Below are 23,908 nucleotides of genomic sequence, written 5' to 3' on the forward strand. Positions count from 1 at the left end.
ACTTGACACTAGCTGCATTAGACCATCACCAATACTTGGAAAAGTTACCTCTCTTATCATTTAATATTTGGAAATACTTAAAGAGTTTGAGGAAAGTATTTTCATGGAATGTTTGATGTAGAAAAATGCTCCAAGGCAGATAGATATTTTTCAGTTAACATTTCAAAATTGCTTCAAGACTGGATGAAGGATCTGATGAAATACTTCTATGTTTTAATTTTCCAGCTGGAAAATGAAACTATTTAATATTTAAAAGCTCTTTTACAAAATACACAGAACTATTAGAAACACTACCTGGGCTATTCTGCAGGAAAGGGAACAGAAACAAACATAGCTGGAATACAAGGCCCTGCAGCCACTCAGCAGTCCACAGAACGACTTTGGTGAGCATAACCACATCCTTCCTTCCCAGGGAGGCCATTCACCACAGAAAGCACAGAGCCAACACACTCTTGCCAGATATTTGAAATGATGACTGAGGAAAAAAAAGCATCAACTCACCCAGGAAAAAGCTCAGCTTTTTCCGATCAACTGGGGCTGGTACTTGTGTGAAATCATCCTTAGACTGACTGTGAAGAAGGGGCACAGTGTGCAATTACTGCATCTACCTAATATTTCCTGGAAGAGAACATGAAGCAGATGGGTCTGTATCCCCACTCATCATCTGGCTGATTGGCTAAACTGGCTTTACGTACATGCAGCTGGGAATGTTTTATAGCACTCTCCTTAACATTCTTTCTCTAGTGACTGCATTTTTCCTTTTACATCAAATTTCCTCTTGCACTGAGAGGGCAGCTCCTGGATAACTTGTCTCCATGTATATGTGGAACAACTGGTACCTGCCTGACGTGTTGCTGCTCCATTTGCTCTAGAATTGAGTAGAACTTTAAAAGTGGATGGAAGATTGGAGAATAATTGTGATTTGTTGATCCACTGACAAAACAACTTTTTCCTGACTGCTCTGATCTGGCAGAAGGGTGGAGGTTTATCCAATCTTCAGAGTGCTTTACTGCCTTCTGCAGTAGAACCACAGAAGGACCACTTTAAGCTGGAAGATGGTCCAGAGCCTGATCAGACCTATGGAGGGCAAGATTTGCTGTATAGTGATGACTACTTGCTGCAGTTACTATAGAAACACAGAGGAACCACAGACTACAGGAAAGAATTAGAGTCCAAGTAGTGCACAAGACTGAGCAAGATACAACATTTTAGACTTTCCTCTCCACTCTGGCAGGATCAGCTGTGTCTCAAACAGCTTCAGTCTATACATAACCTTCAAGACACAAATGAAGAAAAAACATTTTTCCTGTTATTCTCAGGTCTTTTTCAGGCTGCTATAGCAAATGATGCAGTTTATTCTCTCACTTACAAAACTCTGCAGTACTAGCAAAACTTGTTTTAAACTCTCCCTCTTTATTTTTCTCATATTTCAAAGGTAACTCTTCACTGCAAGCTCGCTCCTGCTCTGCTAAGAGTGTAACCCCTACCTTTTAATATTTATAACAAAGACTTAATGTAGAACTGAAGGTCTACAGTCTTAGAGATCTTGATGCACTAAATGTATCTTATATGTCTTGCTAGGGCTAATTTGTCTGCATGGAGTGTTAAGTTGACACTGCACTAAAGCTTCTAGTTCCAGGTCATCCGGATACAGTCTTCTGAGTACTTGCTACTCTGCTAGGGGCAGACATCCCGAGGTACTTTCACCTATAAATTCCATAACAGTGAAATACAGAAATCTAGTCTATCCCAAAGACAGGACAAACCTATGATTCATCTTGACCACTCATCTAAAGTTTTCTATGAAGCAGATTACAACATTTTCTTCAACCACTGTTGCAATTTGCATATGTGAGTTGATCAAAATCTAACAGGGTTTCCATGAATCCATATATTTTAGGGCCTAGCACTGTTGCAGGCATGTATGCTTAGGCAAGTTGGAAACCATCTGTATTTTAACTTCTTGGATAATGAAAGGCAATTTCTGTCTTAAAAGCAGGTACTAGGGCTGGTGGTAGTTTTTAGTTTTACAGTCATCTGAGATGCTTTAACAGAAGGGGATACTGCAGAGATAGTGCAATGTACTGCAAAACCAGAATTTGGCCTGACATGTGAACTCAGTCTCACAGTTAGAATCTGTGGTTGAAAACTGTTAATTCTTAATTTCTTTAAGAATCAGATCTTAACTTTGCAATGACTTCTTTTTCATCTGCATGCAAGATTTTAAAAATAGGACTGGTGTTCCCTTTAATTAGTATTTGATACAGTATTAATATTCCTATTTATCTTCTACATGCCATATGGATTAAATTCTCATTACTTTTGATCTTAATACTTTTAAAATATGTAAATCAGCAGACAGACACCCTCTTTAAAGTAGTGTTTGCACACCACATCTATTATTGCCTTGGGCAATAGGAAAATATCTGCATTGCTAAAATTCCAGAATTGTGAGGAAATCTTGAAAAATCAGATATTACACTGATCAATTTAGATGAATTATATAATGACCAAGTAAAATGCAGTTCTTTAGATTCAGATGTACCTAAAAAGTATGTTAAAAGTGGCCAAAGACCATTACAGAACATGTACTTAAAAAGGATCAACTAAGTTAATTTCTGAAGAAGAATGTTTTCACGGGTCGAGCTAATTCCAGATGCAATGCCTTAGAAGAATACTATACTTTTTGGAAAAACTTACCTTTAATCTCAGACATTAAAAATATAGTATTTTTGAGTGTTTTCAAGTATACACAAGATACTGTTACCTTAATTAATCTCTTATTTTTCTAACTGCTCATGAATAGATTTGCATAGGCATGTATTTCAATTGTCTGAATACTATGGTTAAGCAGACAGGAGAAACTTGAGACTCATCAATAGAAATAACATGCAAAGACAATACATGGGGCTGATCTCTGTTCACACTGTAAGTAATCTCCAGTGGTATGGGAAGCATTTGGATTTAGTGTTGAGTGAACACGGTTCATGAATGTTCTAGTCTGAAAACAAAGCCTATCCAATAATTTTACATTCGATCTTCCTATAATATATAATAACACATTTCTAGCTAGGCCTGTTAAATTGCTCTTGCCTACATTATACAGCTGAAGCGAATGCCTGAGAGATTTCAGAAAAAAATAAGAAAATAGAGCTTTGAAAAACAGGGCTCACTCCTGCGGTGCTCTGACTGAGAAGTGGAGGAAGGACAGTTGCAACTACACTGCATGCCCCAGAGCATGAGGGCAGCGCCTGCATGGGGTATCCATTCCCTACCTTTCAGCCCTGGAAAATCTGTATCTTTTGAGAAATACCACATGAAAAATAATGTTCTGGTTAAAAAAGAATTTAAAAATTTGCTCCTCAGCATCAGAAAAGGCATTTTCAAAGAAATCAGGCACTGCTGGGTCCATTTAGTTCCTCTTATCTTTATTTTTGCTGATTTCATGTAGAATCCACTGAGTTCTTGGGACCTTCTTCACTGTCTTGACTAAGCTCTCTGTACAGTCCAGCAGCTTAGCAGCCTGATATATTTCTAGCACTTTGCTTTTATTTTGGCTGTTTTAGGAACCTACAGGACTAAATACTGGTGTTTACTCAAATGACATCTAAGAGAAAAGAGCACTCCTCCTTAAATTTAATCACATGAGACCATGTTTGGCAGGGTTCATCCAAATGAAAACCTGAGCCTGAGCTCTTTAATCCTATGGTACAATGATTGTGTATAGACCATGGCTTCCCTGGATGCACATCAAGCTGAAGGTCCACAGCTTACTTCCTGAGAAGACAATTAAACTTTCATAAGTAAAATGAACTGAAATTTGGCCCTTGCTCTGAATAACAGTTTAGTTTAAGGCCTAGTCTACACCAGCAAATTATATCAGTGCATTTATTTATTCCCATCATGTGGGTTGATAAAACCCTTCAGCTAGAAATATTGCTATGTTTTTGAGCAGAACAATTCATTCCATCTGGCAAACTGTTTTAAGAACTGCTTTACTGTGATGAGATGCCTTTCCAGCAAGGAGGTTTGCTGGCATACATCTGCAGTACAGTTACATTTTCAAAGTCTTCTAACTGCAGATACAGTCTAACTGGACAGTTCTGTGCATGGTAGTTTCTCCAATGAAGAGACTGTTAACTCTGCGAATTAAAGTTGTTGATTTTGTTTTTGTTTTGTTTTGAAGATGTTCTCCTGCATAAGACTACACTAAAAATTCAACATTTCTTTCAGAGAAATCTGCAGGCTGTAGTCATACACATACACCTAAAAGAAGGCATATCAGTGTCCTTAAACTTCCAGGAATCTGATAAGCACCACAAATATTCTGAAATTCCTATGAAACTAAATTAAAAGTTTTCTCATAGTTATTTGAAAAGGCATCATTAGTAGGCTATTACTTATCTAAACAGCAATTGTACATCCATAATTGTGTTTAGAATAACAGTGACAGAATGTCTTAGAACCAATTTAAATTTCACCTTTAAGTGTCTTAATGACACTGTAGGGGACAATACAGCACTTAGTTATTGCAGCTTAAATGATTTATGTATTTACATCACAATTATGACTCATTACTGTTTCACAACACAGATATTATATATTATCTTTGTCTTAAATGTGAAACATACCAAATCAGAAAGTCTGTTCACAGCCATGCATGTTGCCTATACTGTTCAACTTTTCAAGTCATCCTATAAAATACTCATTCTAAGTATCTTAGAATCCATATTTCCATCTTTTTTCACATTGAATAGTCTTATGTAGGCAATGATTGTTACGGACTTTAAACAAGATACGTGAATAACCATTACTACACCCTGAAGTTTTGAGCCTTTTATCACAAATCTCTGCCTCTGACTGCTGTATTTGTTATATGCAGAAGGAGGAGATGCTGCATACAAGCCTGTGAAACTCTGTGTTAATAAATCAAGGATCTCTTGGCTACTGAACTCACAGCTCTGTTCTCTAGTTAGTTCACAAGTATTTCATATCAAAGGGATGCAAATGTGAAGGTTTAGAAATAAAGGAATAGCTTTCAAATTTGAGGCTAAATAAAAAGCCTGACAAGCAATACCATTAATAATCTGTATCAGTTTTACCCAGTCTCCCTTCCTGAAACTTAAGCACAGTACTCCATAGGGGCACTCAGCTTCACTTTCACCTCTGCTCCAGGCAGGAGACTTACTTTCTTCAATGATACAGCACCTACAGAAACTGAATTAAGAGTATTTAATGAAACTGACCCCATTAAAATAAATTCAAGTAGCTATTACAAGCAAAACCTTGCCTCACCTTCCATTTTTTTCATCATTAGGATGTGGAAACCTCCTGTTTCCTTCCCTGCAATCCCATGACACATGGCACATTCACATGAAAATAATCTTGGACTATCCCACTGGAAAAAGCTTTGTAAGCATCTTTGCAAGTGACAGCTGAACTCTGTAGGCTTTGTGTGATAGTGGATTCACACTGAACAGCTGGGTGGGCTATAACTTATTCCACACTCCCGTGGCTCCTGGCAGACAAGTGCTGAAGCCAAACACTTCCTCATCTCCTCTGTGGCGTTATATACCCACACTGAAGCAAACAGAGGGCATAGTGATAGAATATAGACTACTTTAATGGGCCATACAAGAGAAAGGACAGTTCTCAAAAGCTCTCACCCTCCTGGCCCAGCAACACAGGCTGCACATTCACATGAGAATAAGGCACAATCAGGATATCATATTAACAAAGTCTATTGTTTTCAAACAGATGAACTGTTTTAGATTAGTGATGACTTCTTTTCCTGTGTCCTAGTAAAAAGGGGGCCTTGTTTCAGTTCTAGATCACTCCTGGCAAGTCAGCTGGGAACATGCAGAACACAATGTACACCAGATTCCAGCACACTGCTGTCTTCCTGCTCTGAGCTTTGTCATCAGTTTACAGGAAAACAGGCATAGGCCCATCCCACCAAAACTTGTTTTGCTCAGTTTGTTTTTGTTTTAAAAGGTCCTTCAGGGGAAAGAATCTGGTCAAAAATCCAGCCACAATTCAAATTGTTTATATAAAACACACTTGGGGCTCCAATCTGTGGGACCAATATTTTTACATGTTTGTGTATTTTGTTTCTGATTTGTTGTTCTTACTCAATGTTCTGATGTTGGTATGAATAAAGCCAGACAAAAACTCAAGCATTAGTTTAACAAATGTAATCCAGATACAATGGGCTAGGTTTACAGACCAGCAATGCTTATTCATGGTGCAGCATGAGGATGCATGAGGAAGTTGAGCGTAATAGGCCCAATTTACAGTTGCCCTGAGGCCTCTTCAAAGAACACCCCTAGCACAGAAGGGCCTGTTTGCTGCATGCAGAACCAGTTCTGTGTCTTTGCTCCTACTTGTCCCTGGATAGGAATCATTCTAAGGCAGGGCAGCACAAACCTGAACAAAAGCAAGTAGGATAAAAGGCTGCAGTCCTCAAGAAAAAAACTCCTCTCTGTTCTCCCATATCCTCTCCTTTTTTTCCCAGTTTCAGTTACTGATGTTGAACTGGAGAAACCTCTGCAGATATGGGGACATCTTCACCTGGCACACCTTTTCAGAGGTTATGAGAGGAATTTGCCCGGCACCAACCCAGCACCTGCAGTCTTCAAGTTAATTTACAAAGGAAATGGTGGACACAACCTCTTTTAAAGTGAGACCCAGCTGTCCTACAGATCATATGTACCAGTGATAACTTTCAGAAGTCAGTTAGCTCTCAGGCATCAATCTTAGTAGCCAGGTTTCCATGGCAAAATTTGAACACTCACCAGGGAATCATATAGTCCCTAGTATATTAGGGACTATATATAATAGTCCTTAGTCATTTAGGGAGTTACTGAATGTTTTGGAAACTGTAGTTCTATTTTTCTGTGCAAAAATGACTTTTGGAAACTCTTAATAAGCTGACCCACAGTTCTACTGAAAATATATCCTGTAATGTTTGCTTATTACTTTACTGGTAGTAATGTTCCTCCCTCCAGTCAACCCAAATTTACGTCTTTTTACCTTTCAGTAAAAATTCAGTACTTGCATGTTAGAGAACCCCTCCAAACTTTCTTTGGCTCATACTTCCCTTCTTATCACCCCTTTAAGCATATTTGCTTTCTGAGTTTGACTTTTTCTGACTACAGTAAGTGGAACTGAACTGCAAATTCAAAGGCAGCCAATGATGTTCTTATTGCTCAGAATTCTTATTTGGAGAATTCATTTGACAATATTGAGGGAACAGGCATGTCATGCCACTTATTTCACCTTATTTTTTTAACAGAGCATAAGCAAGAACACAAAAATATGGTTTCTTCCAAAGTCTTCTTGTGTTATTTCTTCATTAGCTACAGGCTTTAACCAGAGACCAATTTGGGACACGCTTCCTCATACATCAACAAGGGATAAAAGTTCTTGATAACCCACTGATAAAGGCTGACCTTAAACATTGATCTTAAATTGTATGCCAACTCAAAGAATAAATCTGGCCCTGGTTCTTAAAAGCAACTACAAGTTCAGCTGAAAGCAGTTTGTTTTAAAGAATCATGTCCAGAAAGCAAGGCACATCTTGTTCTGCTTCAGATGACCCTGCATAGTCATAGGACTTCAAGAAGAGATAACTAGCCATCGCAAGAAGTTCTAGAAGAGTCTGAACTTGACTTAGAACTCTTGCCAAAATTCCAGTACATTTGGAAAGGTAGATAAGATGCAGAAAGTCATAGGTTAATGAATTCAGGCCTGACTCTAAACACCTAAATTAAAAACTGTTAAGCTCTTGCTTAGGTTCAACACTGAATAATGAGGAGATAGATGCAAACAGAGGAACAAAAATTAACATTAGGAAATAAAACTGAAAAATTCTTCAGTGTTTTTCTGCAAAGACAAAAACTGCCTTCAGCTAAGCTTCACTGTCTTAAAACCAAACTGTTTAATTTATGCTCTCAGTGACCCTCATATAAGGCACAAAGAAAATGATGGCAGAATTTAATCCAGTGTTCCTTAGCAGTTTTAAGTGTGACATTTTTACAAAGGTAACTTCCAAAAGGTAGAGGGCATTATAGTTGTATGGCTGCACTGGATGGGACAGTGAAGTACAGAATGTAAGACTGTAAGTACTAGAAGTCCAGTGAGGGTAATCTCAATTTCTCTTGTCTCAGTTAACTTCTGGAATGTTGGTCTAAAGCTGAGTGAATTACTTAACTGACTGTGCTTATCTGGAGTCTTTTGTTTTACCTTGTCTCTTCTCCCAATGAGACTTTATGCATGGACGTTGGTCTTTTTTTTGTTTGTTTAGAATAGCCTCCAAATTCAAAATTTGGGGCCAATTCAAAAATGGGCCACTGAAGAAAAGGTTGTATTACACAAGGGAAAATTTCCCTTATTTCATCTCATCTGTTCTTTACCTTTAAAGTCTTTGGACCAATTAATGCTCCACCTTTTCAGATACACACACTTCCTACCCATAATAAAAAGTATGTTGCAAATAATGAGATGAAATGTTGCAAACTAATGATGCATTGATGTGGGCACTACTGCAAAGGAAATAGTTCAGTAAGTATTACTTACTCCAAAAAGATTTCACCTTTCAAAACAGAGCACAAAGGATACTTCTCCTACAGCAATAAAGTGTTCTTCTCCTTTCAAATGCTCTAAAGCTAGAATTAAACTTTTCCCTGAAAAACTTCAGCAACTAGATATGAGAAAAGCAATGCTAAAGAAAGTAGTAGTACATTTCACTGCTAAGGCCACCAAGCATTCTGTCATTATTGAAATTAAACTCCTCCCCTCCCATCACTTTTTCTTCTCATCCTCTTCTTTCTCCTTTCTCTATGCAACTTATCTGCCTGGTTTTTCTTTGGTGTATATTCCTTCTTCACTTTTTCTTTTTTTTTTTTTTTTTTGGGGGGGAGGGGGTGTTCTTTTATTTTTTTTTTTTTGTACTCAGTGTCGTTTGTCCATGTCTCTCACCCATTTTGCCTATATGTGAAGTTCTGCATGGTTTCATCTGTCATGGACAGCGTCTTCTGCCCTGCTGATATACTCTCTCTCCACGAAAAGGTTAGGTTGGAGGTTCCTTTCCTCTTTTCCTACATGCCTCTCTTGGGGCTTTTTTTGTTGCATTTTTTGAAATAAACAGAAGTAAGCTGAAAAAGTCAGTTGCCCATCCTTGCAAGTCATACCACAAACCACTACAATTCTACTAACAAGTTACAGAATTTAGGCTGCAAAGTGACTTATACTGCTCTTCTGACTGTGTGTGTTTCTTCTGTCTCTTCTGGGAAGAGAAAAGGGAGTTTTGTGAATTAACAGTGATATTCTTCAGTGTGTGTCAATGATTGGCTTGTGCTGCATGGTACTACCATGTAGGAAATCTTTGAATTAAAAAGTTTAAGGCTGCAAGTTGCTTATGATGATGAAATGTGATAATGAAAATCCTGCTTCATTTGCAATGCCCTGAAACATCTCTGCCTACGGCTCTCTGTGATGACTATGTTCTTCCCAGGGAATGTTTTAAAATAGACTACCATTTGCAAATAAAAATATCTAATCTGCTCATGTAAAATTTAATTTTTCTAAAGCAGTTAAGCTCCTTTAGATATGAAGCTGAGGAATTCAGCCTTCTCCAGCCCTAAATCAATGATCAAAAGGCACAAAGCATGAGCCTTGATACAACACACAGAAAACTGATACATACTATAGAGTCGACCTAACAGCTGTTCTGAATACCATTGCAATGGGCAGACCCTTATAGGGAGATTAAGAGCAGTACTACTTCCAATTTATCAGGTTCTTATGAATGAAAAATTAATTGGAAGCACATGGACAACAACAGATGAAAGAAATTGATATCACTTCATCTCTAAGAATGATGAGCAAAATATGAGAGGTGAACCCAAACTGGAATCTTATACCTGTGTCCTTTTGGGACATTAGGGGAGACAGGATGCAGATCTGAACTTTTTATATATTCACCTGTCTCTGAAAAAAAATCAACAGCTCAAAGATTTTTATTACACAAATATCCATTTTACCTATTTCAACTATACCAGCTGGTTGTTCTGACTTTTTAAAACTACACCCATATATGCTGCTAATCAAATTAGCACACATCTTTTTTGTAGAGCTGCAGCAAACTTTTTTTTTTTTTTGCAAATAAGCCTTTTAAAACCCACAAGCTTACTGTTATTCATTTGATAGTCATGCTCTTTATCATAACTAAGAATATGCAGTAAAGAACAGCATTAAAAGAATGTAGAAAAAACAATTGCACCACTTTGCTGGAGGGTATTTTTGGTGTTTGCAAATCCCAGTAATACAAAAGAGGCTGGAACAATGTGATTTTTTTTTTTCCTTATTCTGAATGCCTCATGCACACACACAGAAGTTATAAACATAAACACACTAGTAAGAGGGAGTCCCAAGAGTAGCACAACACTCACAAAGCCACAGACAAAGAACCAAAGATGTACTTCCTAGCCTTTAGAGAAAACAACTAGCTGCAGCTGAAGGTAAAGAGCTGTTATAGCTCTCCAGCCTAAAGCCCAGGCAATCACACATTCTCTATATTGGATTTCCAACAAAATGGGATAGTCAGATGAGGAATGACGTGTTAAAGGTGACTGAGTCTTCCATGGGTATTCCTGATGCTGTTCAGCTTGTTAGCTATCTCTGCATTCTCAACATATGACTTAGCCTGGCTGCTGGGGCAGGCCAACATGGCAAGCAAGAGGTGATACTCAGTAATTACATAGCTGTGTTTCCTGCCTTCTCACGCTGTTCATTACTTATGCTTCTACATAGAACACTGATTTGTACAAGGCAGGACAAACCTTAAAGACAAAGAACAGGTAGAAAGATATTTTTAGGAAAATAAATATTAGAATTCATAAACTGTTCTTCCATACATGTTATGTTATGGCAAAGATAAACTTGTTGCCTGTCTGAGCACACATAGGAAAGCAGCTTCTCTTTCTCCCATTGGCAGCAAGAACAATCTTCCTGTGATTTTGGTGTTCTTGTCTTCCCTTGGGGGAAAGGTGTTATAAGTAGAGAAGGTGGGAGTGTGGCATTATTTTTCTTGTGTACTGCCAATGTCAGCCAATGCATGAGCACAACTGTCTCCCAGTAATTCTCTCCACATGCAATGAAGATCCTCAAGAAAGATTATCCTTGCCTGGAGACAGAAATGAGCTCTGTAAACTCATAATTACTGCTACAAGCTAGTATTTGCTATTGTTGTATTCAGCTTAATCATTATAATCAGCTAAAGTTATCCATGAGAGAACTGAAATATAAAATACATCTAGTGAGTAGAGAGAGGTAATGACAGAAAGCCAAGGAATATAATCATTGTCATGAGCAGAGTTAATGAATAACTGATATAAGGTAATTTCTTTCCACCCAGATAATTCACAGTCAGTTCATGATTTACTAACAGGGGATGTTCAGACTGGACATTAGGAAAAAATTTTCACAGAAAGAGTGGTCAGACAGTGGAATAGGCTGCCCATGGAGGTGGTGGAGTCACTATCCCTGAATGTGTTTAAGGGTGGTTTAGATGAGATGATGTGGGATATGGTGTAGGGGAGAACTTTGTAGAGCAGGGCTGATGGTTGGACTCGATGATCCCAAGGGTCTTCTCCAACCTGAATGATTCTGTGATTCTGTGAATACCTATTAATCAAACTGTATCTATGAGTAACTTTTAGTATCTAACTCTTCACATATGTGGTTGGAAATATTTTGTCCAGAGTATCTATCCTTTATTGTCAGAGACTTCTTTTTTTTTTTTCATTTACACTGATCAACAATGCAAATTATGTACCATAGTTTGGGTTTCTAATTAAGCTGTATATGATTTTTCAGTTAAACACAATCCACTAGAATAATTAACCAAACTAGAATACAGAAAAGAATCTGAACACATGCAAAGTATATAAGATTTTGAAATCTAAATTTTTTTTCAGAAATGAATTTGTTATGGTACTTTCTGAGCTACCCCATGCCTCATGTACCATTCTGTCACCATCACATTAATTATGTTACTGCTTTTACCACAGTATTTTCTCCTCACAGTATCTGTGAAAAACTGTAAAAGTGTAAATAATTCAGGAAAACATACAGTGCCTTCTACAAAGAAAGATCTGAAAACCAGCTATTACTACTTAGCTGCGGGGAATTCAGTAGAGTGAATTCACATTTTTAAATAACAGCAAAGAACCAGAAATTATTTGGTAGCATACAGCTAGCGGATGATAGTTTTCCAATAGTGGGGAAAAGTTAAAAAATTCTGAATTGCCTGTCTTTGCAAAACACAAAATATAATTTGTGAAAATATTACTATAGCTATTCTCTTAAGTGAGAACTTTGCGTGCACCCTCAGAGCTCTGTACCTACTGTACTTATTCTAGCAAAGTTTACTTTGATAAAATGGTGCAGTTTTTCAGAAATAGAATAGTAATGAATTAGGAACCACACTATTTACCTGAGTAGACCAGCCATCTGAGATATGCTGCTTATTCAGAGCACTAGTAATGGTGGCAAAATAACAAAAATAAGGCTGCTAGAGAACACTCAAAGAAATTTCAAGCAGTAACAAACAGAATGGTGAAGTACTGCATGGTAAAAAGCTTAAATACTAACGGAGAAATGGCAAAAATAAGTGCTCAGACAAACCTGTATGCCACAGTGAGAGAAAATGAAAACAGAAAGAGCAGGTGAACAGCAGCATGGATCAGAAAGACAGTGGTAGACGTTATGTGTTAAGAGGAGAAACTGAACCCCTATTAAAATTTGGGGGGTTTGGCACAGCATAATTATGCATATATTATTCAACTTTATTAAATTTCTCGTATTTCTTACTATTATTTTTTAAGATTTCAATGAGAGAGATCTGCAGTCTCTTTTTATGGCAATGGAGCCATTAAAAGATTAATTTCGTCTTGTTTTCTATAGAACAAGTACTGAGCTGTCTTTGGAGAACTTTACTGAAGTTTATCTGTGCAGTTTACTTGCATCTTATTTCTCACCTCTGATACTAATCAGTCATGGCTGCAGGTCAAATCATTTTATATTGGAAACAATCACAACAACCAATCCAGACATAAACCAGTCTATAATGAAATTCACTGCCTAGGGCTAAACATAGAGCTAACATGTGTTTAACAAATCAAAGCTTGTATTTATCACTTGACACTGTTTGTGTCTTTGTCTATTGGAGGGGAAAAACAATTAAGCTAAGAAGAAAAACTTAAGAACAGACCAGTTTCTTTTCAGATTTGTTGGTCTGTTACTTTGGCAAAATGCAGTCTGCAAACTGAGCCATCACAGAGTAGTAAAAGGTTTAACAGAAGGTGTTTATGGATGAACCAGTTCAGAATGCAAACATCACCAGTACAAGTCTCAGCTGAAAACTTTACATAATGCTGAGAAAAGTTCAGCTGACTTCACTTACATCTGCAGTCAGATTTTGTGAATCCACACTGAGACTATATGTTGAAGAACTGAAATACTGAAACTGAGGTACTGTGTTTCTCACCTGAATGGCTAGTGAAGCTAACAAGCTCCCAGCCCAGCACAAATCCAGAAAGCGGAAACTCATGCTTTCCATGGGATGGGATGGGATGGTCCCTCCTGGAGCCTCCTGCAGGGTCCCACCATGTGCAATGCAATGCACAGTGACAGGCTTACTTGCATCACAAAAATACATCTGCCCACCAAAATCCATCTGCGTAAATATGCAGTCTCACAACCCTGGAAAGGTGATTATCCTTTCTTATAATGGTAGAAACAATGATTGCTTTGTGATGTAGCTTTATTTCCAGCTTATTTCCAAGAGATCCTAAAAAATAACTTTCCTACGATTTCTACTTATACATTTGTAACCTAAAATGAATTATTTGGAAACATGATTTCTGTTTACTAAGCCCAAAGCCCAGCATTTATCCGAGGTGTGAATAGGTCAGCAATCCGGTGATATTCTTTTCAGGAAAAAAGAAAAAGAAGCTACTTTTTCTCCTGCTCATGCCCAGTCAGATTTTGGCTCAAAAGCCACAGAACACTGCTGTAGCAGGGTGCTTTCAATGGATATTCATTATACAACATACCACATCAGCAACTCCTCTGCCTGAGGCTTCAACTGCAACATAGCTAATAGTAATTCCTCTGCTATAGAGTGGCACATAGTAGGAGAATACTGTGGAGATCTCAGAGGCCTCACACATAGCTACAGCATGCTCAGTACAATCAGATCATACTATGTAACAGTATTTTGGCCTTTTCAGTGTTTCCTGTAACATTCAGACTGTCCCATGATCATGTTATTTTATTTGTAAAAGAACGATCAACTGAACCCTGATCCACTCAAAAAAGCCACCCCAAATCCTCTGCCCCAGAAAACCTTAAACTCTGGATGTGTAGGGAATTTTTCATTTTGATTTTTTATAATCAGGAGACCCAGTTCTTCTCACTGATATGATTCTACTGACTACAGTCCAGTTTTTCATGATTTACATTCCTTCAATGTAAAATTAGTCTCAGTGGGGGGCTTAAAAATGATGAAGCGAAACTCCTGATTGAACAACCCAAAATAATTCTAAATAGATTACAAATTCTTTCACTTAAAAACCTGAATGATAGGATTCTGAAATGAATGGCATCCATGTGTCAGTATCATCTCATCTGTCAATGAAAACTAGTTGAAAGTCCATGCAGCATTTCACGCTACATTATGCAGCAGCGGTTTTGGTTTTCATTTAGAAAGGAAGGTTTGCTATAATGGAATCAAACAGGAAGCTGAGTTACACAGAGAGAAACAGCTGAATGCCTTGGATTGATCTCTCTCTCACTTGCAGAAAGTGAAGTGGAATCTTTGGTTACAAGGCATCCAGATCTTGATACCACATCTGTGAGTGTGAGATACCGCCTGTTCTTTACCATAATACCTACTACAGTCTTGCTGGGATATTGACTTTCTGTGAATCAAGGGATAAAAAGTGCCCCTGTTTCCAAATTACAAATGATTATTGCTTTGTTGTAGCTGTTATCCTTTTTAAAACAATGTACAAACAGGAACTAAATGATGATCAGTGTTAAAATTATCCTACAATGTTAAACTACCATGTAGAATAAGATGGTTCCCCATAGTTAAGCACCTTTCACTTACAAGCACGAGACACTGAATCAAGACTGTAGTCTAGGGTTGAGATTGGGGCAGCTTAGAGTATTTTCAATAACAAAGTCTGACTCAAAGAAAACTACTCTGAAGCAAAGACTGACCACCTAAGTACATTCTCTGTGGCTTGGGTGTTTTAATAAAGTTATGGTCCTGATAGAATTAAAGTTGGATCACTTCTTTAAAACTGGAGTTAGGCTCTAACAATTAATGAAGGCATCTTTATTTTAAATTTTCCATGCTAGGATGATAAACCTGTAAATATTATCTTTGTGATGACAACCACAGAGTAACTTTTTGGGCATAATGTCTCCCATGCTCAGAATGCCCCTTACTAAAACTTGTCCACTGTACCATCTGAGGTGGGCAGCAGCCTTCCTTCCCATCAAGCAATAACTTAACACATTTCATTATCTACTTGCCTTCCATCAGCTTGAAAAACAATGATTACTTTCACATGTTTCTCCAAACAAAATCCAACACATCTACATTCACCAAATAACATTTCTATAATTGGCTTACCAGAAAGGAAGAGAAAAATGAGGAACATAAAACTAAAGATACATATTGCAAGGAAAACATTCATAATAGGTCACTGACTAGTGGGAGTCCAGTTTGAAACACATCAGGCCCTAATTTCTACTAGTTTTGAGAATATAAAATATTAAGGAATCTAAAATCAAAGGCTATGCTGGAAACAGCCTATTTACTTCTACAACTATAGTGCAATTTTCACGACCTCAGCCTCAGATTGTGTCTAGAGACACTGCAGATCGCAGATAGAGACACTGTAGATGGCAGAATTCCAGATCTCTCAGTACCCTGGCAAATTTCTCTGCCTCTCACAAAGTTTCAGCTTTGCAGACAATAGTGTGAAGTGCAAGGCATAAATTGAACATCATTAGAAGCCATATACTGTTCTCCCACAAGAGAATGTCCATGGCCAGAGACTCTGCATATTTTCTCACTTGTTCAAAATGTTCAAAAAACCACTGCTTGGCCTCTGGAGATCATATTTATATTATATTGATTCTTTCAGTACTACTTTATTGTGACTAGAATAATTAATTTCAAACTTAATTGTTACTATTGACTGGACTCTCCTCTCCGCCCAGGCAGCGTGTCACAGCAAAGACACAGGAGGGAATCCTTGGCTTTGCTACTCGTCCTGTCCCACCACTCTGGCAGAGCCTAGAGGAATGCCTGGGCAGCGTAGGGCTAACCCCTGTGACTGTGCAACCATAGCACATACATGCACTTAACCTGCACTGCATGCAGTTTGACCATACTGCTCAGACTTTCTAGAACCCGGCATAAAGTCTTCTAAAGAGAAAAAGAGGCTTTTGTTTTTGCATTAATGACAGAATACAGTCTTGGCAGGATCTTTGTGGAAATTTCCTGGTCTGTTTTTCCTTTGCCAATCTACTACTGAAAATGGGCAGCCTGTGCTATTAAACAGCTGGATAAAGAAGTGAGTGAATAGTCTGCTTGAATAATACAAAAATATGTAAATTCCCATCAACCATTTTTTTCCTTCTGTGTTCTGTTCCCCCTTGACTGCACTAGAGTCTCACCTAATGAGGCCTCAAGACAAATAAGCATCTTGCCCTTCCCTTTATGCTTAAGCCTGTATGCAGACTCCCTCCTTCAGCAAACATCAATACCGCTTCATAAATGGATCACAGGTGAATACAGAAACCTGCTAACGTTCACCCCCATTGGCCTCTGTGTTCCACAGCACTACCACCAGGTTGACAGACTAGTTTTGCTTGTACCTAACTTAAAGAGAATTCAAAACCAATCTGTAAAATTGCATCATAATGTTTCACTGTGAAAAATAACAGTCTTCACATTGTTTGGACCACCTAGTGGACAGCTTTCTTTTTTTGAAGAACAGCTTATGAAGTATATCCCTACATTGTAAAACCCATGTATTTTATACATGTGTTCTTATTCCAAAAAGATATTTGCTATTTCACTTGGTTTTCACAATAGGTCTAACAGTATTCTCTTCTTAAAAGTATACTTCACACAAAAAGACTGAATATAGATTGAGCAGCATGTGAAAGCATCTGAATTTCTGAATGCAAGCCGTGTTTTTAAAAGCACCCAAGGAAGTTATTATTCTTCAGCAGGTTTACTTCCTTAAGAGTTACTCACTGAAGTGTGATTTATATGATCATCTATCTGAATATCTTCATGCTTAACTATGAAAGTCCTTACTTCTCTGTATTCACATGCTTACTCATTTACACATATATGTTTATTAAAAAGTTCAGGACAATGTTGCATTTATCTCTTCTTCAAATTCTGTTCTATCACTTCACATTTTTTGAAGTCTCTCTAAACCCCTGGCTTGATAAGGCTGTAATTCTGCCAGTTTTGCTCTCTCTAATTGTTTTACCTCAGACATAATGTCTTTGATTTCAAGGAAACTAGTTGCAGGGTAACATACAATATCCAGTGAGAGTAAGGATGACAGATTCGGGCCCTGACTGCTTTCCTCAAGAGGCTTGGCTGCAATGAAGATATTTCTGTTTGACAGGTTTATTGTTTAACATATAATAATTTAAGATAGTAATGCACACATCCCCTGCAGTCCCACACTATGGATTCAAAACCCATATGGACAGAAATGCATGAAGAGAGAATAATGGATTTCTCAACCTGCTGTGTTTACATACTATTCTGTTTTTAGTATGGAAAGCACATTATGCCTGTGTAGAAGACTAAAAGCATTGAATTTGCATTATTTCCTATAACAGAAGGATCTCCCTATAAACACCTATCTTCTTACTTTTACATTGTAAATTGTTTAACTGAACTTTGTAAAGTTTAAACACATAAATCACAGGATTAGAGCTCAAATATTCAGATAAATATTTGTAAATATTACAAGATGAAAGGTATCCCATTTAATATATAAGCAGAAATGTTAATGAAGGCACAAAATTATAAACAACTAATTTTCAGTAATAACCTGGAAATTAGTGTATTATAATTTATATTTTGGCTCTAGTTACAGATATCACATCATCATCCCACTTAATCTTAAACTGCAGAAGGTATTCTATGATCCAGTATTAAACTCTGTATTCATGGATTTGCAAGGACACAATGATTACAATAAGAGAGAAGTGTTCTGATAGGTAATGATTTCCTAGAATATTCAAAGATATGCCAGTTAAAACTCAACTAACATCATAATGTTTTACTTCAAGTTTTTAAGGTCTTACTGACCATGGCAAAAAAAAAACACATATGAGCAAATAAAGTAAAAAAACCACATTGCATAGATAGTAGAATAATTACATACTTTCTTATGTTGCTGACTGAATCTTTGTGTGTGTGAAGAAACAATCTGTCTTTCATTCTACCAAACATGAGAGATTTCATTACTGTCTTCCACTTTTCAGGCTAGAAGGCAAAGGAAAGCTGAAGCTCCTGAACGTCAATTTGATTTCATTAAAAGGGTATTTTGAGGTTATTAATCACATTTTTAGTAGAAACTGTATTTTAAAATCTTTATACTTCTGCCTCTGTAATTCAAGTACTTAAGGACTTTTTATATTTCCAGGTTGAAAATGTGTAGAAGTTAGTTCCTTTATGTTTTCTATTCCAAGAGCTTGCTAAAAGACCTCATCAACATATAAAGCAAGTTACATACTGACAACATGTAGCTTATAAATAGCAAATGAAAGATCTCTGTTACTTAACTATGTTTCTTACCTCCTTTTTTATGGGATCTCAAGGGACTTGACAACTGATGGTCTGCAACTGACTGGGGTTGGCCAATTGATTGTGGATCATTCATTTCCAACGAATATTTTTGAATAAATGGAGAAGCAGAAATCTCATCCAAATCCTTCTGGAATAAAGAATGCCGGTTTAGGTACATAAGACATGTATTGATTCTACTCTGCCATGATAACTTATAGTTGTGATCTCACAGAGAGCAACTTCTTATTTTCTATGACTCTGTGAAACACCTAATGCTAGATTTAAGTTACACAGATTCTTGTGGCTTTCAGCAACACTGACTTAGCACCCATGTCACAAACATTTGTTTACTTTTTCCATTTAACTTATTTATCCCCTTTACTCATGCAGTTAAATCATAGCATGCACTGTATGCTGATTTCCTCTCATACTTAATTTGTATCTTTAGAAAAAAGCTATAGGAAGGTATTAATCTGCTTAACATTTCTAAGTACATCATCCAAGGGATTTTGTTTTTTTAATCTTACATATGCTCAGCAGAGTTACTGGCAAAAACTGTACATTTTCTCCATTTCATCCTTTCAACATCAAATGGTAAGCAGCAAAAATTGGATCAGACTTCAAAGACTATGCTGTGCTCCAAGTCACAGAGCGACTCCTCCATTTCACATATTGAATTCGAGCAGGATATCAAAGTGCTACCAAAGAACCTCAGGTCCTTACTAAAAAAGAGTCTCTAACATCTGTAGAAAGTGAAGTGCACAGACAAATCACCTCAGGGAGCAGCTAGCATTTATTCTCAGCAGCAAATTTCCAGCCTTTTGATTCTCTTGTTCACTGTACCTCCCTGTCTTTCTACAGAACTAAAGTTCTTAGCAAGCAGGCTTTTGTCTCAAAGACTTCAAAACATCACTAACGGCTTCATGTTCAGATGGCTACGCCAAGCAGCCATGAACACATTGAAGAACTGTGGACTCAGGAATCTGAAGTTATAATGTGTTGTTATTTTAGAATACAAACTTAGTAGTACCTTTTTTGTTTGTTTGTGAAGAAAATCAGGCACCTCAGGAAAAGATAGGTTACTGGTTTGCTGCCTAGAAGCAAAGAAAAATAAATTTTGTATTTTAAAGGTGGTAATTTCTTAATTACTATAAAAGATTTACTGGCATACACATTTTTGATTTTCCTTTTTCCCCCTCCCCCAATTTCTAAATATACACATACAATCAATTCAGAGAAAACACAGACCAGTCCCATTTCCTTCTTATAAGGGAGTGCATGTTATTAAACACAGTAAGAGGCTACGAGCAATTAATTTGTCATTAAAAATTTGTGGATATGTGCATATCTGTAAAATGAGTTTATGAGAATTCTATGAAATTGAAGTAATGTATTAAAATTAATTTGACAAGATTTTACATTAAACTTTTTTTTTTTTTTTCCAGGGCTGTGAAAAGCTGTTTTCACAGAACTCAAATTTAGACAATCAAAATTTGACAGATGAAGAAGTGAAACACATGGCTTTGTGTTCTCCTAAAGCCATTTGGGTTAAGCACAGAGCAAGGAGTAAGAGCTCTTAGATTCTTTGTCTGTATCTGTTATTATTTTACCATCATATTATGTCACCATAAAAATATTAAAGGCCAACTCCTGATCTCATTAGTGCTAATTAAAGTATCATAAAAACCTTCTGCAGGCCCTTATCCTTGTTGGCAGGCCTTTGAAATCAATGGATCTCTTCAATAGTAAAGTCTGCCCAGACAGAACTTGCTCCAGAATCTTTAGCTATGCAAAACCAAAAAAAGATGCTACCAATTTCACTGGATGCATAAAAAACTCTGAGGTTCATAGATATTACTTGATATGCTCATGGTTTTAAAACTGGAATTAAAACCAAGATTTTCTGATTGTCAAACACATCCCAGCCATTGCATCATTACTCTTTAATCCCCTCACAACCTTTCTGAAAATACAATTAATGCTAGTTCCATTTCTACTTATAGATGAAAGCATCTGAAATCTAAGTTTCAGTCATAGATTTTGATTTAGACATATATATCATAGCTTTGTTCATAGATGGGGAAAAGCTTTACAAGGTACCAAGTAGCTCTTTCAGTTTTACACTTATTACAACTAGATACATTTCAGCCCTTTCAGTCACAGTGGGAGGGGGGAATACAAAGAATAAAAATTGCTTTACTGATTAAAAAATACAATGTATACAATCTCAAATTTAATTTTTTTGTCAATACTTATGTTTCAGTCAGCTACACTAGTTATAAATTACTCATGCTAGAACAGAAACATTTTGGACTTCAAAAGATGTCTGGCCACATGTGTAGTTTACCTTTCAAAATGCACCTTTAAAACGTACCCTTTAAAAATAGTTCAGACTGAAATAACACTAGTGAAGGACTTGAAACATTTTAGACTATTATGCATTGAATTTGATAGCTGTATGTCACCATACACATGTATTAGATAATACATTTATTCTGTGACATGCACAGAGGCTACTGAAGTATTTCAAGCTTTATTTGCAATAGAGTTTAGGCTCTTAGGTTAATTAAATTTGTCTGAATGTGTTACGCCAGCTCAAGAGCATTGACTTGAATTGTTTCAAACTAATCACAACAATGATGGCATCACGGTTGTCAATAAGCTACCTCAGGGTGTGGGAACAAAATGAAGCATTCATGAACATGGTAAACACTCAACTTTTCTGTAATGTTGCAATTTCATGAATGAAGTTTGGATTTGCTTGTCAGGCTTGGGGAATTTAAATTCCCCTTTATCCTTTGACACTAAGAGAGAGAAGGAAAATATTCTGCCTAAACTGTAATTTGAATTTAAACTGGTGTTTTCCTCGGAGGAAATGGAAGGATTCTCATTTTGTACTGGCACGCTTCTTGTACAGGATAGTATAAAATATGTCTAGGACTATATCTGACATTGCAATTGTGCATGTACTATATTATCTGTAGTTCATTACTATTTATCTTGTATATATATTATTTAATATCATATAGTACTTAGATAACCATTTATTTAGTGGGATTAGTTAGATAACTTCCCACTTTTCCTCAAAATTACTTAAGCATTTGTTGAGATGATTCATTCCCCCACCCCCCAATACTGCAGAAAATAAGCCAAATATGAGCTAAAAATCCTGAATAATCCTCAAATATCACTGTGGTGGGTGTCAAAATCAAAATCTGCTGTTGAATCAGTATGTTGCAAGTGGCCTACAATGCCAAAATGGACTGCATCATCATCTAAATTAAAATATTTGGATTTTGGGGTGGTTTTGATCTGGATCTAAATCTGCAGCTTGAACTAACCTCTATCTTCTATTAAAAAAAAAAATACCTAGAATTTAGTATGGTTTTGCCAGGGCTAAAACATTGTCTAAATGTTTAATGCATGAAAGTAAAGTTCAGCAACATGCCTTCTGTACAGCTTAACCTAGCAAAAATCAGCCTCTGGAATTCTGAAAGCCCTTAGACACCAACTCTCTGCCACGATCCCAGCAATGCTGTCTTTCTGACTATCTGGATTGTATTTCTGACATATTCTGTATTTCTGTATATTCTGACTAAACTGGATTGTATTTGGCACAAGATACCATATCCTTTCACAGAATGTACTGTTGCTGATATAAGTATGTACTTCATGATTACTAGCTTTTACTCATGAACTTTGCATTGTATTTTTCTCCCCTTGTCCTGTTGAGAAGGGGGAGTGACAGAGCAGCTTGGTGGGCACCTAGCAGCCAGCCAAGGTCAACCCACCACAATGTCAAACTGGCAGGGAACACTTCTGAATACATGGCATCAACTGTAGATGCTGAGCACCTTGAAATCAGTCTCTGAGCTATTCTGAAAATTTGGCTAGTATGCAATATGAAAAATGCAATAGCAACAGGAGTACAGCTCAGCAGTAGTTAGTTTATGAGAACCAATCAGTGATGATAGCTAACATTTTCAAATGTGGCACCTGAGGCTGATTTTTGAGGTGCAGGATATTTTCAGATATCTTTGAAGAAACTGCATGTCCTATGGTTTCCAAGAATTTTTATTTTCCACATTTTCAGGAAAGCACTGTTTGGGTCAGAGAGATGACATCCAGTGAGCCTGTGAAGGATGCAAGAGATCCAGGTTCATGTGCCTGGTTTCAGTTAGGTAATACAATTTGCTGCTGAATGTTCAGCTACTGAGCTATAATATGCCTCAGTCTTCACATAGAGACTGTCTATAAATCACTCAATTTGCAAGAAACATTAACAAAAAGAGAAACATTGATTCTTGGGGTTTGTCTACGTATCTGTATAGTGTATAGCCATACTATTCTTAGCACAGTCAAACTAGTAAAAGTTAAACACAGTGAAACTAGTAGGGCAGACTAATTTATGATGGAGAAAAATACATAGTTTTGTAGTTATTCTGGCCATTATGAGTGTTAGGTCATGGAATTTGGACTTTTATCATGTAAATGCTTTTGAAAATGTTAAAAACACTCCTAGATATTCCACTAGAAAGAATGCAGCTCATTTTGCAGAAATAATATGTTCCCAAACAGAACAAATTTAATCCCTCCAGCATGGGTAGATGAAAAATTCCAAAGGGATGGGGAGGAGGAATACAAAAAAAGATGACACTGAAAAATTCTGCCCAAAATTCCATTTACACCTTTATAAATCATTAGTAACTATATTTGAACTACAAACTGTAATTAGAAGCTCCCATTACAGCAATGGGGGCCCAATGGGTTCCACTGCATGCCACAGGAATCATAGACCCCCTATTTCCATCACAAGCAATAACCTTAATGTTTGCTATGATTACAAATAGGAAAGCAAAACAAAGGAAAGCAGAGTGTCTTTATACTGGCTTTGAAATTGAAGTTCATATTTAAAAGATGACTTATACAAGAAATCACACTGTGGTCTTGACAGAAGCTGAAATTATCCAAAGAGGCAATTATGAAGCAATGTGAGAAAGATGT

At 36.9% G+C, this 23,908-nt stretch overlaps 1 protein-coding gene across 13 annotated transcripts in view; it reads right to left on the bottom strand.

Moving 5' to 3' along the window:
• The window catches only part of MYO3B (myosin IIIB), a 211,238-nt gene that overhangs the window by 24,180 nt on the left and 163,150 nt on the right, over window positions 1-23,908 (bottom strand). For 12 of the 13 annotated variants that reach the window (XM_026852307.1, XM_026852319.1, XM_026852312.1 and 9 more), the window contains 2 exons: window positions 19,935-19,998; window positions 18,914-19,052 (listed from right to left, as the gene is read on the bottom strand). In XM_026852307.1, the coding sequence (XP_026708108.1) occupies window positions 18,914-19,052; window positions 19,935-19,998 (203 nt within the window). The remainder of the gene's footprint in view (window positions 1-18,913; window positions 19,053-19,934; window positions 19,999-23,908) is intronic. The other variant, XM_026852308.1, reaches the window with a different exon arrangement.

This window comes from Athene cunicularia (assembly GCF_003259725.1).
Source record: "Athene cunicularia isolate RWA chromosome 7 unlocalized genomic scaffold, athCun1 chr7_part1, whole genome shotgun sequence".
Lineage (NCBI taxonomy): Eukaryota > Metazoa > Chordata > Aves > Strigiformes > Strigidae > Athene > Athene cunicularia.